Below are 21,047 nucleotides of genomic sequence, written 5' to 3'. Positions count from 1 at the left end.
GACTTACACAGTTCCTCTTAACTGCTATTTCTTAATGACATTTTCCACAGTGAAAAATTTCAAGCTGGAAGTGATTTGATATCTTTTTATAGCCTCCCTGCTTCGTAGGCATTATATAGTTTCATTTTCAGATCCTCAGTCAGTTGTTTAGAGGAGCCAAAGTTTGAAGAGTCAGAGAATTTATCAGCTGTGGAAATGTCATCAGCAAACAATTACTAAAAATTAACAGTGCATTAACATTTGAAGAAAGGCTCATTTTTAATGTCTGTTGCTGCAGGACTGGTATTTACTTCTTTTCGCTTCAAAGGTCAAAAGAATATGTAATTTACCCAGGGATGCCCAAACTTTTGCATACAACTGTAACTATGCCAACTCCAGCATAAATATAGCAATACATAACTGTAGAGCGTGTGATAGAGATACCACCTAATGAAAAAAAAAAAAAAAAAAAAACATTGTTGGAGGGTTCGGGTTAGATACAAACTCTTCCTCTCCCTTACCTACCTTCACAACGGGGAACAGCATTATCCCACACCACGTTGCCATCCTTGAGAATGCAGGAGACAGTCTGAGAGCCATGGGTCTTAACGAAGCCCTCCTCACACAGGAATGATATTGAACTGCCCAGCTGAAGGCTCTCACCAAAGCGCTTCCCATTAACAGGAACACCTGGGTCTGGGCACTCGTTGTGGCGAAATGCTATTTGAAATGCAGGGAGAAGATGGGGTTAGTGTGAAGGAGAAGACAGAAATGAATGTCAAATGTACAGAAAATTGCTTATGTAATTCCTAAAAACCCTTTGTTTTGATGAAATGTTTTACAAGAAATTGAGAAACAAAATGTCACTTGCTTGAAAACACAAGAAAAAGAACAGATCACACATCATCGCATTTTTTGTGCAAAGATGCTAATTTCCGTAGAGATTCTAAAATAATTCCCCAAGTTTCCTGACAAAACTTTCTCTTTCTACAGTCAGCATTTAGCAATGCCAGCATTTAACAAGAAGAAATTAGTTTCAGTTAGAGAGTCACATTGATTCACCCTGCTGCAGTAATACTTTTGCGGGTGGGAAACCACACCGTATGCAGATCATCAGTGCCAGATGAAACTGCTGAATGATACATGGAGCAAACAAACTGTGAAAATTGTTTTCATAAATCTTCAAAACTTTATCCATCAGACTTCTCAATAAGTAGGTACCAGTTAGAAAGACCACATAGTTACACAAGAAGAGGCATAACCCTGGAACAGGGCATGTAAACAAATACATCACCCGTGCCACTATCTCTCTCACTTACTCTTTCGCTCTCACTCTTGTACACACGTGCGTAGGTGACACATATAGGTGTTGATGATCCGTCTTTTGTATCCATTGGACCCGAACAGAGTGCCAGCCACACCTCATCCATCACGATCATTTTATTTATTAACGTGCCAAAAATCCCCTCAATACAGTTTGGCATGTCCTTAATTAACATGAATTATGGAAGTTGTCCGCTCAGTCCCACAACCCCCTAAAAACAGTCCTGCAGTTAGATGACACTGTTCTCAGGAACTAACCGTCATCTCTAATTAGCTGCTCTTGACATTCATTCACTATACTGCATTGGTTATTTATTTATTCATCTAAATTGCTAATTAATGCATTAGCCACCATGTGTTGTCCACATTGTGGCTTTACAAAGGCACCTGGGTTGGGCTGATGACATGTCTACAAATGAGCTAGAGCCAGGGCCGGAAAGCATTTCTGGGTAGGCTGAGGTATTTTGTTTTAGCTACAGTAGAAGTGGTTTTAAGAACTAAGAGCAGGATTCAGAAGCAGTCTTCAGAGTACATTGTAATTAGAAATACCAGCCATCATAGCGTAGTAGATTAAACAAACATACAAATAATAAATAGTAAAAGATTACTACTGTGTTCGAGATTTTGTCTAAATATTCTAGTATCAAGTGAGTCCCCAGTGCTACAATAATAATAATAATAATAATAATAATAGTAATACACCAACTACTATTACTACTACTATCGGATATACATGCATAAATGTGAGATGATCTGGCTTGGAAACAAAAATGTGACTATGCCTGAACACTGTATATATGTATATTTTGTATAGACATCCCAGGATTTGTGAGGTAAAGACTTTATTTTGTATGATTCATTTATTTTTAATTTTTTAATGATGCTGGGCACAAAGCTTTCCACGTATATAAGGAGAGACAGCTTGTTGATGTTTGATACAAACTTAAATTGTGAACATATTGCCCAGAGTAGAGCCTTATGTGAAGACAGCCTATAGAAACAGTCAGGTTTACATCCGATTGAGGATGAAGTCCATTTCATGTTCTACATCTCATTATGTGATGATTTAAGGGCTACACTTGTTAGTAATTTATCCTGCATTTCTGATGAGTTCTGATTGGATGATTATAAAAAACTTGAGCTGTGTTTAAGGAGGGAGCCTTTTTTGTGGAAGATTTCATTTGTTGTCCTTTGTTTCAAATGTAATGTTAAATGGAAGCGATGTTCTTGTCTGGCAAAGGTTTCAATCCTGTGTGCATGACACAATAAAAAAAGGGCTACATAGCTAACTATTATTACTACTAATAATATGTTCTTAAGTACCTAAATACCAGAGTATTTCTATATGCTACTGTGGTAGACTAAGGGGGAGAAACTAGAAGATATGAAAATAGCAAACTTAAAACTAAAAATAGCATTTGATTGCTTGCATGAAAGTCACTGCAACTAATCTCAATGTCAAAACCTATTCAGACTAACCTCCCAACGGCACCTTAACTATCTATGAAATAGTTTTGTGGGTTTATATGGTTAGGGTTAGACACTTTGTACAGAAATATTTATATTGGGATGTGGAGAATGCAAAGATCAGGCTCATTACACAATAGTGCATATGCAATGAATGCAATAATACTGCTGCCAACCCCTCACGGTACAGTATATCCATGAAATGGGCTTACCAGCATGCAGCCAACATGTACCGCGTCAGAGTATAAAACCCATCTGGAATTTCGTCAGAAGTCAGCAGCTAACCCAGAACAGAATATAATGAGCATTTTCGCAATGTATCTGTCAGGTAAGCGTGCTGCATCTTTGTTTGGGTTTTATTTAAATGTCAAGTCTCTATTTAAACAATAAAGACAGGGTTTTTGTCATTTCTCTATGTGACTGTGCATGTGAGTGTGTAACGAATGTGTTGCTGAAGGGTGGAAGAGTTTATGCAGTCTGTGGGAGACAGGCACATACTGTTGATATGACAGATGAGTCATGAGGCCTATTGCCTGTACACACACATACACACACATATATACTGTACACAGGCACAAACAATGTAGAATACAAAACATCCAGTCAGGGCTGGCTTTTGTGATAAGCTTCCATTTATCTCCTTTGAGTGTGGCACTCAATGCTTACTCGTAAAGGTGATGTTAAAGCCTCTGTCGGTGTAGGTGTGGTCAGTCAGGAACTCCAGTCGCGCCACGTGGGCACTAGTTGTTAAGGGAGGCGGCAGGACGTCACCAGAGAAGGTACCCAAGATAGGAGACTCAGCCTGACAAAGACAGATAAAGATTTTGTGATGAGACCAAAGGTATCTTGAAATAAAATGGGAGAAAAGCCAGAGAGTAAACAGCGCCTACAGTGCAGAAGACAGAAGATAAAATTACTTGCAAGTCTAATAAGGTTCAGAGAAAGCTTATATAACGTACACAATTACACAAGCTGCTTTTCCTACTGACAAGCAAAGTTACTGTGTTACTGACATGTCAATAAATGAAGTTGCACAAAGGGCTATTCAAAGTAACAGAGGACAACAGCTTATAATTCAACACTACCTTTCCCCCGTCTTTGATCGAGAGGAAGTCAAACTGTTTCTCCATGCTAAGGTCATTGAAGGCCAGATTGATTCGGCTCTCAGGGTTGGTGATGATCAGCCACACACAGTGCATATTGTTTCCATACTCTTGAGGGTAGTTAGGGGACAGCAGCACCCCAGATGGAGTCGTGAAGTTGAAGAAACAGGAAACTACAGGGGCGATAAAGACATACAGACAGAAAGGGAGAGAGAAAGAAATAAAACCAAGTAATGTAAAAATTAGTTTTGTTTAGGAGGCTGAAAACATGGTACAAATTCCATTTAATTTTGTTCACAAAAAGACAGTATGATTTGAGTCATTTTATTGAATCTGTCAAAATGTACCTCACTTCCCACATGTTCTTTAACATCTTACGGACAAGGCAGACGTAGCCTTCCTTGCAAAGCCAGCCCCCGATTTCTGCTTTGGTCATGGTGGTGTGGCAAGGCTTAACATGTATATGCTTAGGTAAGGAGCCAAATGAAAATGGCAGCACTGACAGTGCTCTACTTCACTGAGACATCTACGTCTGAAACAGACCCCTCTTGGGCTGTCGTAACCATTTGCACCTTATTCTGAAACATACCAGTGGTTCTGGAGATGTTATCAAATATCTCAACTGTCCACTATAATTGATTTATGAAAAATTCTGATATGAGAAGCAGGCAATGCAAAAAAAGAGTCATGCTTCACATTATATCTACACTGCCTAGTTTAAATAGGACCACTCTCCTTACTATGCTAATTGTTCTAGCTTTCAGCTGCTGGGATCTATTGAATGTCAGGGGATGTTTCCTCAAAAACTGAGTTTACTAAACTGATGTGGGTTGGCTTTTTAAGTCAACAGCTGTGCCCAATTATGAATGTCAACCTTGGACAACTTGCCTGGAATATTGCAGAAATCCTGAACACTATAGCTGGTTAGGTGTATGTAGGTGTATGAGACAGAGTTTTTAAAAATCTGCCTGGTGGGCATGTAATAAAGATACTAAACATTGTTTTTGTGGGACACAAAAAAATTCCATTATAACTATTTAAACTTAATCGTTAACATCAACACCATAACTAAGGATGGGTCAGTTCAGAGTTGATGAGTAAACATGGAAAGGCTGGAGGGAGATCTGTGAGGTAATTTGAATCAGTAACATAAATCACTACTTTCTATCACAAATGAAAATTAGATAAAGCTTTTATGGGACATTAAACGTGCATGTTTTTGCACTGGTAGTGTCGACATATATTAGAAAAACCACCTTGTGTTTTTAAAACCACAGATAAGACAGATTTATTTTCGTAATTTCTACCTAGCTTTCTAGCTAGCAAGCTGCCATTTTTCGGAGTGACGTCATTGCCTACATAACAGGGTCGGTTGGTTCCGTTGGCCAGTGAAGACAGTTAAGGATTTCTGAACCTTAACACTAATTTCCCTTTGGGATTAATAAAGTTCTCTATCTATTTAGTATCTTTCTATTGATGTCTGGTTTATATTATGGTCTTCACTTTGATTTTTCTGTTTTTACTAGGTGTTGTAATAGGTAATAGTTACTAGTTTTGAGAGACTGATTATCATCTGATATAGTATATTATATATATGCATATTATAATATTTTATTAGTTGCAGCGACTCACTTTCATAGTATATGCATGAAGCTGCTGTTGTACATTATTGCAGCCCTGGACCAACAGAGGGCTCCACTGCTATTTACATAGTATCTAAAATTTATGTTCAGTAGGCAAGGCAAAAGTTTGACTAGACTTAAATACTGAAAAATTACCATATGCATAAAATATATTAATTGGCCTACTGCTGCTACTATTGGTTCATATTGTTGATTTAATAGTGTTATGGATAGGGTCATGAATAAAACCAGTGCAGTAGTGAGCAGGTAGAGCTGACAAAGGCCAACTGAAAATGTTTATTTTGTTGTGAGCCAGCTCTGAAAAAACAAGTCAGGCTTCCAGCGGTTTCCTGAATAGACGATCAGACAGTCAGATGGTCAGCTCTTTGGGCTGAAAAAGTAAGATATTGTTCCAACAGTAAATTATTGTTCCTTATGCTGCTTCAGAAAACATGAAGTCGGGGTAAGAAATATTTCTTCGGAGGTTTGCATCAGCTGTGACCTCCTCTGGCTGAGGAATCAAATGTATGGTGTGGAATGACTTGAGTTTGAGGTGATTACTTTCAGGCCTGGGTTTTTATAATGGTTGTGGTTCATTTTTAATTTCTGACGGTCATTTTTGGGTGCTGTATTGTGTAGCCAAGCTCCCATCAGATAACTCCCATGTTGCAGAGATGCTGTGAAAATATTTAGGCTAAGGGGGCATGTGTCTGAATGTGTGTCGGGGTAACAGATGTTCATGAGTGCTGCTGTTTGGAGTGAAAGATGTGTTCAACAAGAGAGACAATCAGAGAGACAATCATGTGGAACTTTATTGCAGTCTATGATGATGTTCTACATTTCTATGACAAATGTTGGTGAATACTGATTTTTTGGTATGGGCATAGTTGATGTCTTTGTATCTGCCAACTGCTGTGGGTTGTTAAATGCCCTACCAGCCTCTTCTCTGCCTTTCTGCTGTGTTTTAGTGCTCTTTCCCTGCGGTGGACTGATGCCTCTGTACCGCTGTTGTCAGAGTATGTTGGGCAGTCAGTAGAGCACACATTATAGGTGGTGAAACTGAAAACAGACAGAGCAACTTCAGGCTTTAGTTTGGTGGTCCGGCGAACAGCTAGCTTGCCCAAACCAAAGGTCTTCTCCTCAATATAATCTTCCTTTCAAAAAATGTTCACTGATCCCTGGAGTCAGTGCCCATTGGAGGGCTCTTTCTCTTCAGTGCCACTATCCAGCACAGCACTACTGTTCTCTGTTTCAGCTGCAGTTTATGAAGATTGACTTTTGTCCTTGGCTTTATCCCTGTATAACTCCTTTTTCCATCCAGTGGCAATGCAATAGTGGCTTCCCTTTGGTCTTCTGATGTCCCGTGGCTCCTCACTCTCCATTTTTCCATGGATCTGTCTGTCACCGTGTCTGTCTTTCACTGTCTCTACTGTTGTATCTGTTGAAATCAGCCAAGCAAACCCTGTGATGTCACAGCTTATAGTACTGCATGATGGCAGCGTCATTGCTATGAAAGATATAACGGGGCTTCTTTTTTCTTTTATGTTTCCATTTGAAACGTTTTTTGTATAACTGTTGATCAGATTGGAAATCCATATAGTAAATCATGTTAACTTGATTGACTGCTTCATATCCACTTCAAATAGACCAGTTGCGGGGATACTACTCCTAATGTTAACTAAATAAACATTGCTTCCCTTTATTATGTAGCCAAATTGACTCTAGTGCCAACAACCTCTTTGTCAGACAGCTCAGTGATGTTTATCTAGATACTGCAGCTTTTTGTCCACCCTATTATCTTATCAATAATACAACAGTTGGCATGATCTGCATGGTCAGCTCTCTTTTCCTTTCCCCTCGTCCTCTAACACTCTCACTCTCTGTGTTTGTCTTTCATGGCGTTAATTAGATAAAAAGCCCTTCTACACTTTCAAAATTCACAGCTTCTACAGGCAAACTGTATGGATAATCTGACCATTTATTATGCAACCCTCGCTGCGCCCATCTGCACAAAAACATACATATTTATGCACCCACGTGAGTAGTGTTGTAGTCATGCACGTGTGCACATGGTGTATGTAGAGTCTAAACAGCATAAGGCATCCAGGAACTTACAAACACAGCTGGGTTTCTTAGCCGACCACTGGTTGTTCTTCTGACAGGTGATGTTCTTCTTCCCAACCAGCTCAAAGGCAGGAAGACACTCAAAGTACAGTCTGTCTCCGTGACGAAAACCTGTCCCCTCCCGTTTGCCATAAGCTGGGATTCCAGGATCTCCACAGCTGCCTTGGTCAATTTCTGTCATTTCAAGCAGAGAAACATCAGTGTGGGACATTCAAATAAACACATTTCTATTACCTTGTGTCACAGTAGAGATATAATTTTAAAGGCCACAATTTAATTAGCACAATCCACCACCCTGACTGTCCTCTCTTTAACCTGCGTATTATCTTAAATAGAAAAAAAGTATTGGTTAGTACCATGGACAACCATGGCGGCATATTTTCTCCAGTTTTCCTAAAAGAATTCTAGATAGAGTGGAGGGGGTTATTACTCTGCCATTTATTACTGACTGTAGTCTCCACCAGATGTTGACAAGATGCAACTACATAGATAATAAGTGATATTGAGATGAAGGATCTCATATTAAATCAAAACAAGCCAAATTATGATATTTCTCATTAATTCCACTTTCAGGCAAATTTGAGTTCAGCTGGTTAACATAAAAACAGTTTGTAGTACTGATTTTTACTGTACTGATCTTGATAGCGTTTTAGGATTGTTAAAACACTGATATTACTGAAGAAATAGATCCAGTGCCTGCTAGAAATAAATCAAGTATTTTGTTCCCACAGATGGGGATGAGATTATTTTCACCAATTCTTCTTTTTGTTTTCTACAGTTATAGTGATTTTATTTGCAGTTCCTGATACAATTTCTAGTCACTTCTACTGATTAAAAGCGATAACTGCTGGCTCAGCTGATGTTTGGGTGGTGGTGCAACAGTTAATTCTGGTTTACAAGTAAGATTTGGGTGAGACTGACTTGACTTAGGGCACCACAAGCATAAAATACTTGAACTATAGAAAGAAAAAATGTTCCACTATCATGCTTGTTTTAAGTCAGTGTAGCATTATAGCTTTTGTTTCAACCAGAAGGAACCAGGTACAGTGTGCACCTGTCCAGCTCTGTAACATTTCTAAGGTAAAAAGCAATCTGAGAGTGCTTGCTATGACTTGCACATTTCCTTAACAGTAACCTAGTTTGGGTAATGCATCCCCAGCTGTAGGGTGTCATAGGTCTGGTCGTTACTTCAGTAGCTCCTAGTTTTGTTGAAATTTTACAGTAAAGACATTCTTCCTGTCTGGAGCCTTAGCTAACACTGAATACATATAACTGAATGGGTATAAGCAATGGATGACTCAGTGATGAGTTCATTGTGGTTTGACAGGACAGACTAGCTTCTCCACTTCAGGACTTTAAAATCAATGTGATTTTCCTATTATCTCATCATTCATTTAATTTTACCATAATTTTCTTTGCCACCATCTTTTTACCCCCCCCCCAAAAAAATGTTACTCACTAATCTTTCTTATCTGTCTCTCCCTCCCTCCCTACTTCTCCACCTCGCAAATGTATCCCTCCTTTTGCTGTGTGACAAGTTTTCTCCATTGCATTGGAAGCTGACGTGAGCACTTTCAGGGAGATACAAACACACACCTTCATGACCACCCTTCTTCCTTACAGCCACACTCGCCAGTTTGATTATGGGAAGATTTATGCATGTCTCTTTCTTTCAATCACTCCTCTTTCTACTTTTCCAGGGCTGCAGTATTGCAGACGGGAATGCTGAGGCATCCTATTGAGGCATCCGGATGGGGGAACACAGAGAGCGAATAAGCTCATCCATCCAGGAAATGATGGCAGGGCCTAATATGATTTTAAATCGCACCAGGGGTTATGCTAGGTATAAATCCATACTCAGCTCTAATGATGATCATCATTTAGAACACATATTTAGAGCCCACTGCTGTTTGGATGTATGGCTATCCTGAGGCAGCCTCATTCACAAGACAACTCATTGATCTTACGTGGAAGTCACCTTTAAAAGGGGGAATGCTGAAAGCTGGTTTTAAGGTGGGCCTGAGAGAGAATTATGGGGAAAATGAACGAAGGGAATGTATAAGATCCAAAAGGAACCACGTCTAGAAGGACAAAACAACTATAAGGCAGACACAAAAATACATACATATGCAAATGCATAAAAGCGCACACACAATCATACAACAGTCTCACTGAAGAGCCTACGGTCCCTACAGTGCTTTTCTCAAATAAGGCATTTCTTTAGGGAAAATGGAGAAAATAAACGAGAGCCCTTTGAAGTGTGTTTGTACATTGGTGTGTACGTGTTTTGTGGTATGTGTTTATCTGTTGTTATACATATGTTTGCGAATGTTTCTGTGTCTCTCTGTGTATGTCTGTGTATAAGATGATCTCTTATACACAAACGTACACAGTGGCAGGAATGAATGAAACAGCATTTGATTCTCATGAATAAGGGAAGAGACATAATGGCATATTTGTTGTCCCTACCTGCTTGACATTCCGGAGTAATCCAAGCATTGTGATGGGACTCGAACTCACATTACTGTCAACAACTACACTGCAATCTCCTAAGGCCCAGGATGACATAATCATTTTAATGGTAAAGTTTATTTGTATAACCAAATATCGCATACAATGTTTCAATGGGCGTTAGGGGCCCACATTTTCATGTGGACCTAATTTTGTGATTACATAGCAACACAGAAACTTTGCAGTAAAGCAAAAATCAATATTATATCTTATTTGAGAGTACCAGCCCTAGTCAAACACTGAAAATAATATTTTGTCAACAGATCGCACAACATATTCAAATTTCAATCATCAACTCTCTAGACTCTGCTTTCTGCAGTCTGAACAGGCTCTAAACCTCACACTCATACTGAAGAAAATAATATAAAGGACATGACCTCTGTGTCCTCATTGTTAGCTCAAGTCCTGCTGGAGCATGCATGAGCACACGAGCTGTAAATACATCCAAATGCTTCAAATTACACACGCTCGGTGTCAGTACAAAGTACTACAGTGTTTGGGTTTAGACCTACACATGTGCATTAACACCGATTTTGTTTGCAAGCATTACATTTTCAGCTAAAGGATTGAGGCCACTGCAGTGTGTATGCAACCCACACTCAAATGCATGGGTAAAGTGGGAGTGCGTGTACTGGCATGACTGTGTTTGCAATTACACTTGATGATCAGGCTTAAAATATAAGTAAATCAGAATGCAAATTAGATTTTGGGTGCTCCAATCTGGGAGGTGAAGTGGTTCAAAACATTTCTTCCCCTTCATTAAGTAGAACTCATTGTTTTAATTACAGTTTGGTTCAGCATGCTGCTCCACTTTCTCTGTTATTTTTACTGATGAAAAATAAGCATCTGTGGGCAAGGGAGAAGACTTGCTGTGCTTCTGAGAAGCAAACTCACAAACATACACACAGACAATGGAGCACACACATACAGATTCATAAATTCATGCTCCCATTTTTGTCTATTCTTGTTTTCACTCATGCATGCAAGAAACATATTATTTCACATTTGTTATAGCTTGCATGTGTGAAACCACACATAGACAGACATTCACTTAGACTAGGCAAGTGGACAAATGCTGTCTGCAATAGGCTGCATTGATGGCCCATTGACGGTTTTTGAACAGTTTCTTTTTACCAAAATAAGTGCCTCTATTGTCCTGCCGTATTTTGTGAATACTGTAGTTGCTATGGAACCAACTATCTTGGGCTTCTTTCAGCGACAATCCTTGCTTGCTCAATGTCATAAAGAGCATAAAACAACTCACTTGCAGTGTTCCTTCACGTTTTTTTTTTTTTTAGAGATATCTCTTGGGTCTATGTTTCATTTAGAGGCTTTGTAATCTAGCTGTTTTTGTGCTACATGCCGTGTGGCATTTGGAGGTCACAGGGCCTTAAGCACCTTGCCTATTTTCTATGACACTTCTAAGTTTCATAACAAAAGTCTTACATGAGACAGATGCAGCATCTCTAATCCCCATGTTTTTGAAACTAAAATGAGGATGATGAATGCAGGGAAGGGCAACAATGTTACAGTCAACTGAAGCAAAATGTGTCAGAATCCCATTGATGTCAGCTTTGAGCAGTGAGTCGTAATTCAGAAGGGTAAATGACCAAAAAAAGACTTTTAATTCTATTTGAGGTTGTCGAAGAAGGAGTTTTGCTAGGTTAGAATTTTAAGGCACTTAGACAATATTATCGTTTTCTAAGTGACTGATTCTGTTAAAGTTTTAATATGATGAAACACCATAGGATCATTTGAGTAAGTTCTCGAAAAAACTAATTTCACATGAGCATGACTTTACGTAAACTTACCTCTTTTGATGCTACCTGAGTGTCAGCTCATTTGGGTACCTCAAACATGTCAAAGAATCCTTTTTAAAATGCGTCAAGAAAAGCCCTTGCATCCCACTGACTGACAACTGGAATGTTTGAAGCATCCTTACCTTCATAGGACACCTTGAAGCCAAGGGAGCCACTGGTATCATCTGTTTTGAAATTGAGCCACATCTGGTGACTGGTGCTGACCACAAGGTCTGGAGTTGTGGTACCAGACAGGCTACAAAAAGAGAAAAGAGGACACCTTTCCTTAAAAAAAAGAAATCCATTTAATGTTAGACATGAATTCACTATGTTTGAGCTACCTTTAGTATAACTGCAAGGTGTGTCAATTGTGAAACTGGGATTACTTGTTTATTATATTTATTATTATAATTATAAGCAGTGTATGCACTTACTGCAGTGATCTAGGTGTCACTTTAATAGCCAAAGGTAATGTTTGCATCATTAAAAAACTTGCAAATATAAGTAGCAAAAACAGAACCTGATGTTACAGTTGCTTCAGACAGTATTCCCTTTCACTTTTTCCACATTTTATTGTGTTGCAAATTTCATTTTAAGTGGCCAAAATTGCCATTTTGGCCATCAGTCTACACCATTTAACCCATAATGAGAAAGTGAAAACTTGTTTTAAATTTTTTTTGCAAAAGTATTAAAACTCAAAAAACTGAAATCTCTCATTTACAAAAGTATTCAGACCCTTTATGGTACTCTAGATTGTGGTCAGGTGCATCCTGTTTTCTTTAATTACCCATGAGATGTGTCTACAACTTGATTGGAGTCCACCTGTGGCGAAATTTAACTGACTGGACATAGTTTAGAAAGGCACACAGCTGTGTATATAAGGTCTCAGAATTTGTACTGAATGTCAGAAGAAAAACCAAGCCATGAAGTCCATTGAATTCTCTGTAGCCCTCCCTATTAAAACTGTGGTAATGAATCGATCGGGGCAAGGGTAAAAAAAAAAAAGTACATTTCTGAAAGAGTATTGAGTGTTTCCAGGAGCGCAGTGGCCTCAATTATTGCGAAATGAAAAAATTTATAACCACCAGAACTCTTCCTAGTGTTGGCTGTCTGGCAAAACTGAGTAAGTGGGCAAGAAGGGCCTTGGTCAGGGAGGTGACTAAGAATCCACTGATCACTCTAACAAAGCTTCAGAAGTCTTCTCCAGAGATGGGAGAACCCGCCAGAAGGACAACCATCTCGGCAGCAATCCGTCAATCAGGCCTTTATGGTAGAGTGGCTAGACTGAAGCCACTTAGAGTTAAAGGCATGTGACAGCTTGTAGCTTATCAAGCAAAATTTAAAGGACTCTGAGAGCATTAGTAAAAAATTCTCTGGTCTGATGAGACAAAAATTGAACTCTTTGGGCAGAACTCCGAACTCTATGCCTGGCAAATACCAGGCACTGCTCATCACCTTGCAAAGACCATCAATATGGTAAAGCATGGTGGTGGTGGCAGCATCATGCTATGGAGGTGGTATTCAATCACAGGGACAGGGAGACTAGTCAGAATTGACTGAAGGAATCAATGCAGCCAAATACAGAGAGGTTTTTGAAGAAAACCTGCTCCAGAGTACACAAGACCTGAGACTGGGGCGACGGTTCGTCTTTCAGCATGACAGTGACCCAAAGCTTACATCTAAGCAAAATAAAGTCTCTGATTGCCCTTCACTCACAAACATTACCCATCCAATCCAACAGAGCTGGAAAGGATCTGCTGGGAAGAGTGGAATAAACTGCCCAAATCCAGGTGTGTAAAGTGGGTAGCGACTTACCCAAGAAGACTTGAAGATGGAATTGCTGCTAAAGCGGCCTCTACAAAGTATTGAATTAAGGGTGTGAATACTTTTGTAAATGAATTTGATTTTTAATAAATTTGAATACATTTCCAAAAACATGTTTTCACTTTGTCATTATTGATTATTTTATGTAGATGAATGGAGATATAATGGCAATTTTATCCATTGACAATTAAATATACAACACAATAAAGTGTGCAAAAAGTGAAAGGGTCTGAATGCTTTCTGAAGGTACTGTATATATTAAAATATCTGACTTTTTTCATCAAAGAAAAGTGCTCTAAAACTGTTGTCGGCAATTCCAGTCTGAGAGACCTTTTTTATCCTAACTCTTTAATTCAAAACAGTTGGGGCCAAGAAAGTGGGAAATGAAGGCGAGATCAATGCCACAGACGTAAGTTAATCCTACTTGAATAGTAATTCCACCAAACTCTAATTAGGAAGTGTATAGCTGCAGAGTAAGTGATTAAGGGCTCTAATTTTAGTGACAGCACATGGAGAATGGTGGGAATAGCAAGGAAGTAGTGTCTAGATAAATTGGGTCCAGGTTTTTGTCCTTTCCTGCAGCCTTTTGTTAATTTGGTGAATTTCTATACTCTTGAAAAATGACATTAAGCTGAGTAACATTAAACATTTTTCTCTTTGTTTTGTTCTATACCACTTTCATATCTATAAACATAGGTCTATGATATGAATTTTTGTCATCTAACATCCAACCTAACAACTTTGGATAGAGTGTTATAATTAACTTGCAAGCTAATTGCTATCTAAAATATTATCCTTGTTGGTGGCCTGTTTATGGTAGTCTATCTGTTCATGATAACTATCTTCTTCCCACACGAGGACATCATTTTCTCGATGGGAAAAACGATTGTGGCAGATTCACACCAAATTTGTTCTTTTCCATTATCAGACTGTCAGTGAACAGTGTCTTTCAAGTGAAGGAAAAGAGGGGATCTGATTGGTTGTGACTCATTGCCTATTAACCATAACATTTATGACTGTGCTGCTGTAGGGTTTCATGCCTCTGACCTTAAAGTTACAAAAGAATTAATTCCCTGCACCCTGCACACGCTTGCCTGCACCACTGATTCACAAAAATATAGTCCTGAGTTAAACTGTGCTGAGAGCTGCAGTATATTCTCTGGCACTAAACTGCTCTAGTTTGTTCGTGTGCAAGAGCGCATCCAATTTCAACGACAGAACTGCTCACTCTACTTTCATATCATAAAGAAAACCATTAAGGCAGAGGAAGTCCTTAATTGAATAGATTAGGCCATTTTCAGTGTTTACGTGGTGCCAGTGCACAAAAATATTAACATGAGAAACAAATTCCCCAATCAACAAACCCCTCCTCCACACACCTTTCCCTCATTTATCTCCCACCTCCTCCCAGTTTCCTCCCAGGCGAGGCAGCCTGGCATAAAAATTGATCTATAAAAACTTTATTAACATGGTAAATTTCAGCACAAATAATAACATCATCCTATGAATTGTTATGGAGCATCTGCTATCGCAAACTCCATTAGGGAGCATCAATATGCAGTTCGCAATGTTGCACCACATAGCTGTGATCTTGTTTTTAACATTGAAAAGAGTGATGATTGACAATGGGGTGCTGCATTTATTTTTCATGCACTACTGCATCAGGTGGTGATGAAATGAAGGAGAAAAAGTACAACAGAGAGAAAAGGGCTGGAGGGGAGAGAGAAGAGAAAGGGGTGTTGCTGGTTGTGGGGAAGTAAAGGAGGAAAAAAGGCATGTCTGCCAAAAAGAAGAAAGGTGAAGAGGAAAGTAGAAAGGAAAAGACAGAATATGATTACATGGAACACGAGTAGCAAAAATGAAAGTGACTCCTAGTGACGTTGCTGTGGAGTAAAAGCCAGAAGAAGTTAGAGAAAAAACAGAAGGCAACAAGATGGAGGTCGAAGTAGTCACTCACACGTGGAAGATAGTCTTCTGGTCTCCCACCATCTCGCCGTCTCCCACCGTTAGGGTGTCATAGCCTCGTTCCAGGTCAAAATCCTCAAATGTCAGCTTGATCACCTAGACAACAGCAGGGACATTGGAAAGCCAACCATAAGCAACAGACACTCGAACGCTCCCTACACCAGCTGCAGAGGAGAGACCCCTTCCCATCTGTGACTTTCCATCCCTCTGTCCATCAATCTATAGACTATCAATCTCTTATGAATATTTGTCTAGCTCATTTCCATTCTCAGATACAGTATGTACCAGCTGTGTTTATTGTATGCAAGACATCTATGCTTTACTGCTGTCCATTTATTACCTTTCTTGTAAATACTCACATACCTTCTGTTCGTGTGAATTATGAGCTTAGTACAGCCACAGTTTTGTCAACGCACGACTGTGTGTGTATACTCTGCTACATCTGACTCCCAGTATGGTGAATATAATCTCTCTCCCACTAATCAAATATCTGATTGCCTGCCAGACGGTCTGCATGACCCCTACTCCTTGCTCATCAAGTCAGCAGGTTGCAGATGCAATTGTGGCCTATTTAGCCAGACTTACAATGACTTAAGCTAATCAAGGAGATGTGGCAGGGGACTTGAGGTTGTCCACAAGGTGAATATATGCATCATAAAAGTGACACAAAAGTTTTAAAAGATTTATGTATTGGATTTTAACTGTGAGGGGAAAAAACACACACCTATTAATTTCATCTCATTTCTATGATGCAGATGGGAGTGTGGGAGAGAAGTTGGAACAAGGTAGGGAAAACAATACGTGTGCCTTAGCTGAGGGAAGCGAGGGGCAAGTCCAATAAAGACAGACAAACAAATAAGATTTGATTATGATAGTGCAAAATGTTGATAAAGCCAAAAAACTGGCTAATATGGGAGACTAAAATATAAATAAATAAAAAGCAAAGCAAGGCAGGACTGTCTTTGTCTCCTATTTTAAATTAGCTTCCCCTGATTTCCGCCAAATTCTTAATGTTTTCAGAGGGCTGAGAGAGCAAGGCCTAATGAAAAGGCTTATATAAATGCAAATTGCATTCTGTCCTATGTTTAACCCAGTGCCTACTGAAAATTGCCAAGGTGGAGAAAAGAGATGGATGGTGTGTAGGCAAAATAGGTCCGATCTCTCGATAAATAGACTTTTATTACACAAGCTCATCTCACATCCACCAGCCAACAGGTGAGGCACCAAGGGGTAGATATATCAACAAAAAAGGAAAATGCAAAGCAAGTTTATATACACTACTTTATATTTTTTGCAATCTCTGACGGCATCTCTGACACTTTGGTTGTTTTGGAACAGAGACCCCAGTGTCCCTGATGCTGATGAATAAACACTTGAAAGACAGTCAGCTAAAAACAGCTGCATTCAGGACCTTGAGGACATTATGAAGGAGCAACACCTATCAAGAACCCACATTAGTCATGATGTCATGTGGTGGGATTTAGGTCTAGAAGAGCTGTGTCACGTCCCACCCACCTCCCTATGGAGTTCCGCTTCAGTCTCCTGCCTGACCTAACATCTCCTCTGGCTGGGCCCATGTGGACGGGCAGGAATAGAAGCCCATTACATCCCTAAACAGAGAGAACAACCTCGCTCCATCTTCATCTGGACCAGACACAGAGCGAGAGACAGCCCAAAGTACCGTTGTCCGTTTCAGCAGACTGCCCGCCAGGTATACCCAAGGGTGTCTGTGTGTGTCATTTTGTACGCATGCAAGCAAAAGGTGGGGTTGGACGGGTGTGCATTGTGTTGGACTTCCCCTTCTTCTTTGCCTCTCACTTTAGACAGCCTCTCCTTCACTTGGCACGGTGCAATAAGAGGACAGATTTGTAAAACCATTTTGTTGGAGTTCAGAGAAGGATATTTGGCAGTAGAGCAGCTGGGTGGCCTTGAAAACAACTCCAAAGTCAATGGTCTGAACAGAATGGCTATGACACTTTCATGATATCCTCTGAGCATGCTCTCAAAACCTCTCCATTACTCGTCTGACCCTTTTTACTCTCTTCTTCTGTCCCTCACCGCAGGTGTGTCTAACAACTCCCTTTGTCTTCTTTTGGCTCAGTTCCAGTGTTCTTTTCTCCCCTTTCATTTTCCTTATCTCTCACATTTTTCCACGAGAGAGCTTCTGTCACATGGTGCATTTAACAGCCAACAGAATGTACCGTAGCAATTATAAAAGTATGAAATAAGTCATGTGTTTTAGAGAAGAGCCTCCTCTGGATTTCCTCCCTAACAGGTGCAAACACACCAGTCGACTGCTTTTTTGCTGGCAGCTAAACACACCACTTAATACAACGCTGGATCACAGTTGCAGTCGGTTACATTTGCAAAGTTAAGTTGGCACGCAGCACTGTTGCTTAAATCCCACGTTTAATGACTTTTACCTTAGTAGCATCCGTGGCTGTGATGACCCAAGTGCAGTTGGCATTGTTGTCATACTGGACCGGGTAGTTTGGAGATGTGATGACACCACTGGGTCCTCTCAACTGACCTCCACACATTGGTGCTACAGGAAAAGACACAGAAAGAGGAGAATGTTTGGTCAATGAAAGTTTAAATTCACACTTTCTCATTTATAAACACAAAAAAATGTAGCATGTGTCAAATTATCCCCTGGACTGTCTGTTGAATCCACAAGTCATGATGCTGTGTGGTCACTAGTTGTGCTGAGTCATTCCTTAACCATCTCAGCCTCCACCTGTTAAGGTTTCTTATTACTTATACTCGCAATTGTCTATTTTGCTTTCTGCATTATGTATATTTCCTATTTTACTTGTTTCTGCTGTGTTCTGTTTGGAAACGACCTGTGGGTGTGTTCAAAACTCTGAGGAGTAGAACTGCCAAATACATCTGTGTAACCATTCAAAATGCATTTGTTCAACTTTAAGTCCCTTCAGTGTTCCTGACTGAACTGCAAGCAAGCATCACTTTTGAAAGCTGAAGCAGTTTGACAAGTGGTTGGTAATGATAACTTTGCTGTTTTTAAACCATCATCAAATCATAAACCAGAGAGCCATCTACACACAATCATCTGCAGTGCTCCCTCTAAACACTTGACTTGCCAATTTAGTGTGGCATCATGAAAAAGAGATTCAATCAAACCCGTGAATCGCACAAGTCTAAAATATACTGGAAAGATCTTTTTGTAAATATTGTCAGGCTTTGTCATATTATTATAACGATAAAACAAACTGGATGATATCAGACATTGTCATCCTCTGCATCCTCTATTGATAAAATGGGTCCCACTACACAAAATGCAGCCATTAATTTGGTTGGGTACCTAAAAAATAAATGAATAAATATTTATAACAAAACAAACAATGAGTATCACAAAGAGTATGTGAGCAGTTTGCAAACCAGGCTTTAAAGGACAATGTGACTTTTCTTATCAAGGCCCGAGGGTGTCTGCATGGCAGAACTATTCAACACCCATTCAAATTAAAATAGAATTTCTAATGAGTACTTTAAGGGAAGCGAGTGTCTACGTGTGTACATATGTGGGGGATAACCTGAAAGTATTTTAAAGGGCCTGAACCAGCTACCCTGATTTTAATGAGTTACGTCTAAGAGAGGTCCTTCGGGTGTTCGAGCCCCACTCAGTGGCTCCATGCTCCACCCCTCTCCATTCATATCACCCTTATTAAAATTTAAAAAGAGCCTTGGTGAATTTAAGGGGAGAATAAAGTAATTAATGTAAGTTCTGCTGACATTGAGGGTGACCTTATTGAAAATAATACAGCACAGAGGAAGCCCACTGAAGCTATCATATCACTTCCTAGTTTTTTTTTAGTCATGGGGATCATTGTGCCTGATACACCTCACTCTGTGCGTTTGATGACAGACATGAAAGTGTAGCGAGCTAACCAGCAATCAAAACCCATGACAAAGAAGAATTGCAACAGCTCAGTGTGAACAGAAAGAATGGATGAACGAAAAGGGAACTGTGAATTTCATATCAACCAAATGAATTTGCAGCCAGAGATGACTTTTTTTTTTTTCCTGTGCTAATGATAGTGCTGTTCACTTTAATGATCTCTAATGCTAATTTGGGTTACAGATCTTCAATTATTCCTGGATGATGTTAAATCTTCATTTAAACAGAGTGAGGCAGAACAAAGGCACAGTGACAAAGGTTAAATAAGGATGATGGAATGTGATTTTTTTAAAGGGCAATTTCACTGACATTTTTGCAGATGTTATGTCAATCTTGAATCTTTCTTTACATTAAACAAAAAAAACAGCTGAAAGTGATATTATGGCCTGAACTCTAGGAGGCTCCATCACTTTTTTGTATTATTATAGTTCAAAGAAGAGCAGAGGACAAAAGTGTCAGAACTAGGCCTTCATCACTGTGTTTGACGTCATAAGACACCAGAATCTTTTTTTTTTTTTTTTAATCCAGGTGAATGATGGTGTCTTAGATGGGACAGAGAAAAATCAATCCTGCCACCCATATAATCCTTGTGAGATCATGCCCCCCTCTTCTTAGACCTGCGATTTAATTTTGCCACAATTGGATAAATCCAAGACGAGGGAAAGAATTGCTGTACTTGGATTTCTGAGAGAACATTAACTGAAGTGTAGGTGATGTTAAAGGGGATAAAAAGCACAAATGCTGCACAGAGATTTGTTCAAAAGCCTTACTAGGGAAACTGGTACAAAATGGATGAAAAAAAAAAAAAGAAATCACCCTACTTGTATGTCTATTTGAATGAAATTAATGGTTCAAGGTTAGTACAAGTCATAACTGTCAATGACAAACTTAACTCAAAGATAATTTCATATGAGCTCTTCTGTTAATGCACTTTCTGATGTTGTGATATATCAACATGTCAATTGCAGTGCATGCAGAATGTTTTAGCTTAATTACTTCAAACTTTAGGAGTTATCACTCAGCACTTTGCAATTACAGGGCCCTTTTGGAGTAAAGGCAAAGCATTTAGTGCTGTTGAATCAATGAATCATTTAATCAACCAACACCACACCTGCCAATTTAAACCTGCAATGATTGATTTTTTTTGGCTACTTGAGAGCAAAAAGCTCTGGACAAAACACTGACATATCATCACCCTTTAACTTGATGAGGCAAACTTGTTACCAAATTATTGCTTATTTACACATCCAGCAGTTAGGGAGCAACAATATCATTCATTTGGAGTCATGTTTCTGGCAACCTGGCGAATCTAAGTTCAGCGTTTGCTTTCTTTTAGCTTTGTTTTTTAATCCTAAGAAAAATATGTGGCTCTTTAGCTGCTAAATGCTTCATGTTCACCAGCTAGTTCCTAACC

General features: G+C 39.4%; 1 protein-coding gene across 3 annotated transcripts in view; it reads right to left on the bottom strand.

Moving 5' to 3' along the window:
• The window catches only part of csmd2 (CUB and Sushi multiple domains 2), a 162,977-nt gene that overhangs the window by 94,375 nt on the left and 47,555 nt on the right, over positions 1 to 21,047 (bottom strand). For all 3 annotated transcript variants that reach the window (XM_040121563.1, XM_040121564.1, XM_040121565.1), the window contains exons 8-14: positions 18,141 to 18,262; positions 15,710 to 15,813; positions 12,072 to 12,184; positions 7,610 to 7,792; positions 3,855 to 4,045; positions 3,436 to 3,571; positions 505 to 699 (exon numbers count right to left, since the gene is read on the bottom strand). In XM_040121563.1, coding sequence (XP_039977497.1) covers positions 505 to 699; positions 3,436 to 3,571; positions 3,855 to 4,045; positions 7,610 to 7,792; positions 12,072 to 12,184; positions 15,710 to 15,813; positions 18,141 to 18,262 — 1,044 coding nt within the window. The remainder of the gene's footprint in view (positions 1 to 504; positions 700 to 3,435; positions 3,572 to 3,854; positions 4,046 to 7,609; positions 7,793 to 12,071; positions 12,185 to 15,709; positions 15,814 to 18,140; positions 18,263 to 21,047) is intronic.

The sequence above is a fragment of the Xiphias gladius genome, chromosome 24 (genome assembly GCF_016859285.1).
Source record: "Xiphias gladius isolate SHS-SW01 ecotype Sanya breed wild chromosome 24, ASM1685928v1, whole genome shotgun sequence".
NCBI classification, from domain to species: domain Eukaryota; kingdom Metazoa; phylum Chordata; class Actinopteri; order Istiophoriformes; family Xiphiidae; genus Xiphias; species Xiphias gladius.
Note: the sequence above shows the minus strand (reverse complement) of the source record. Positions and strands in the feature narration are given on the sequence as shown.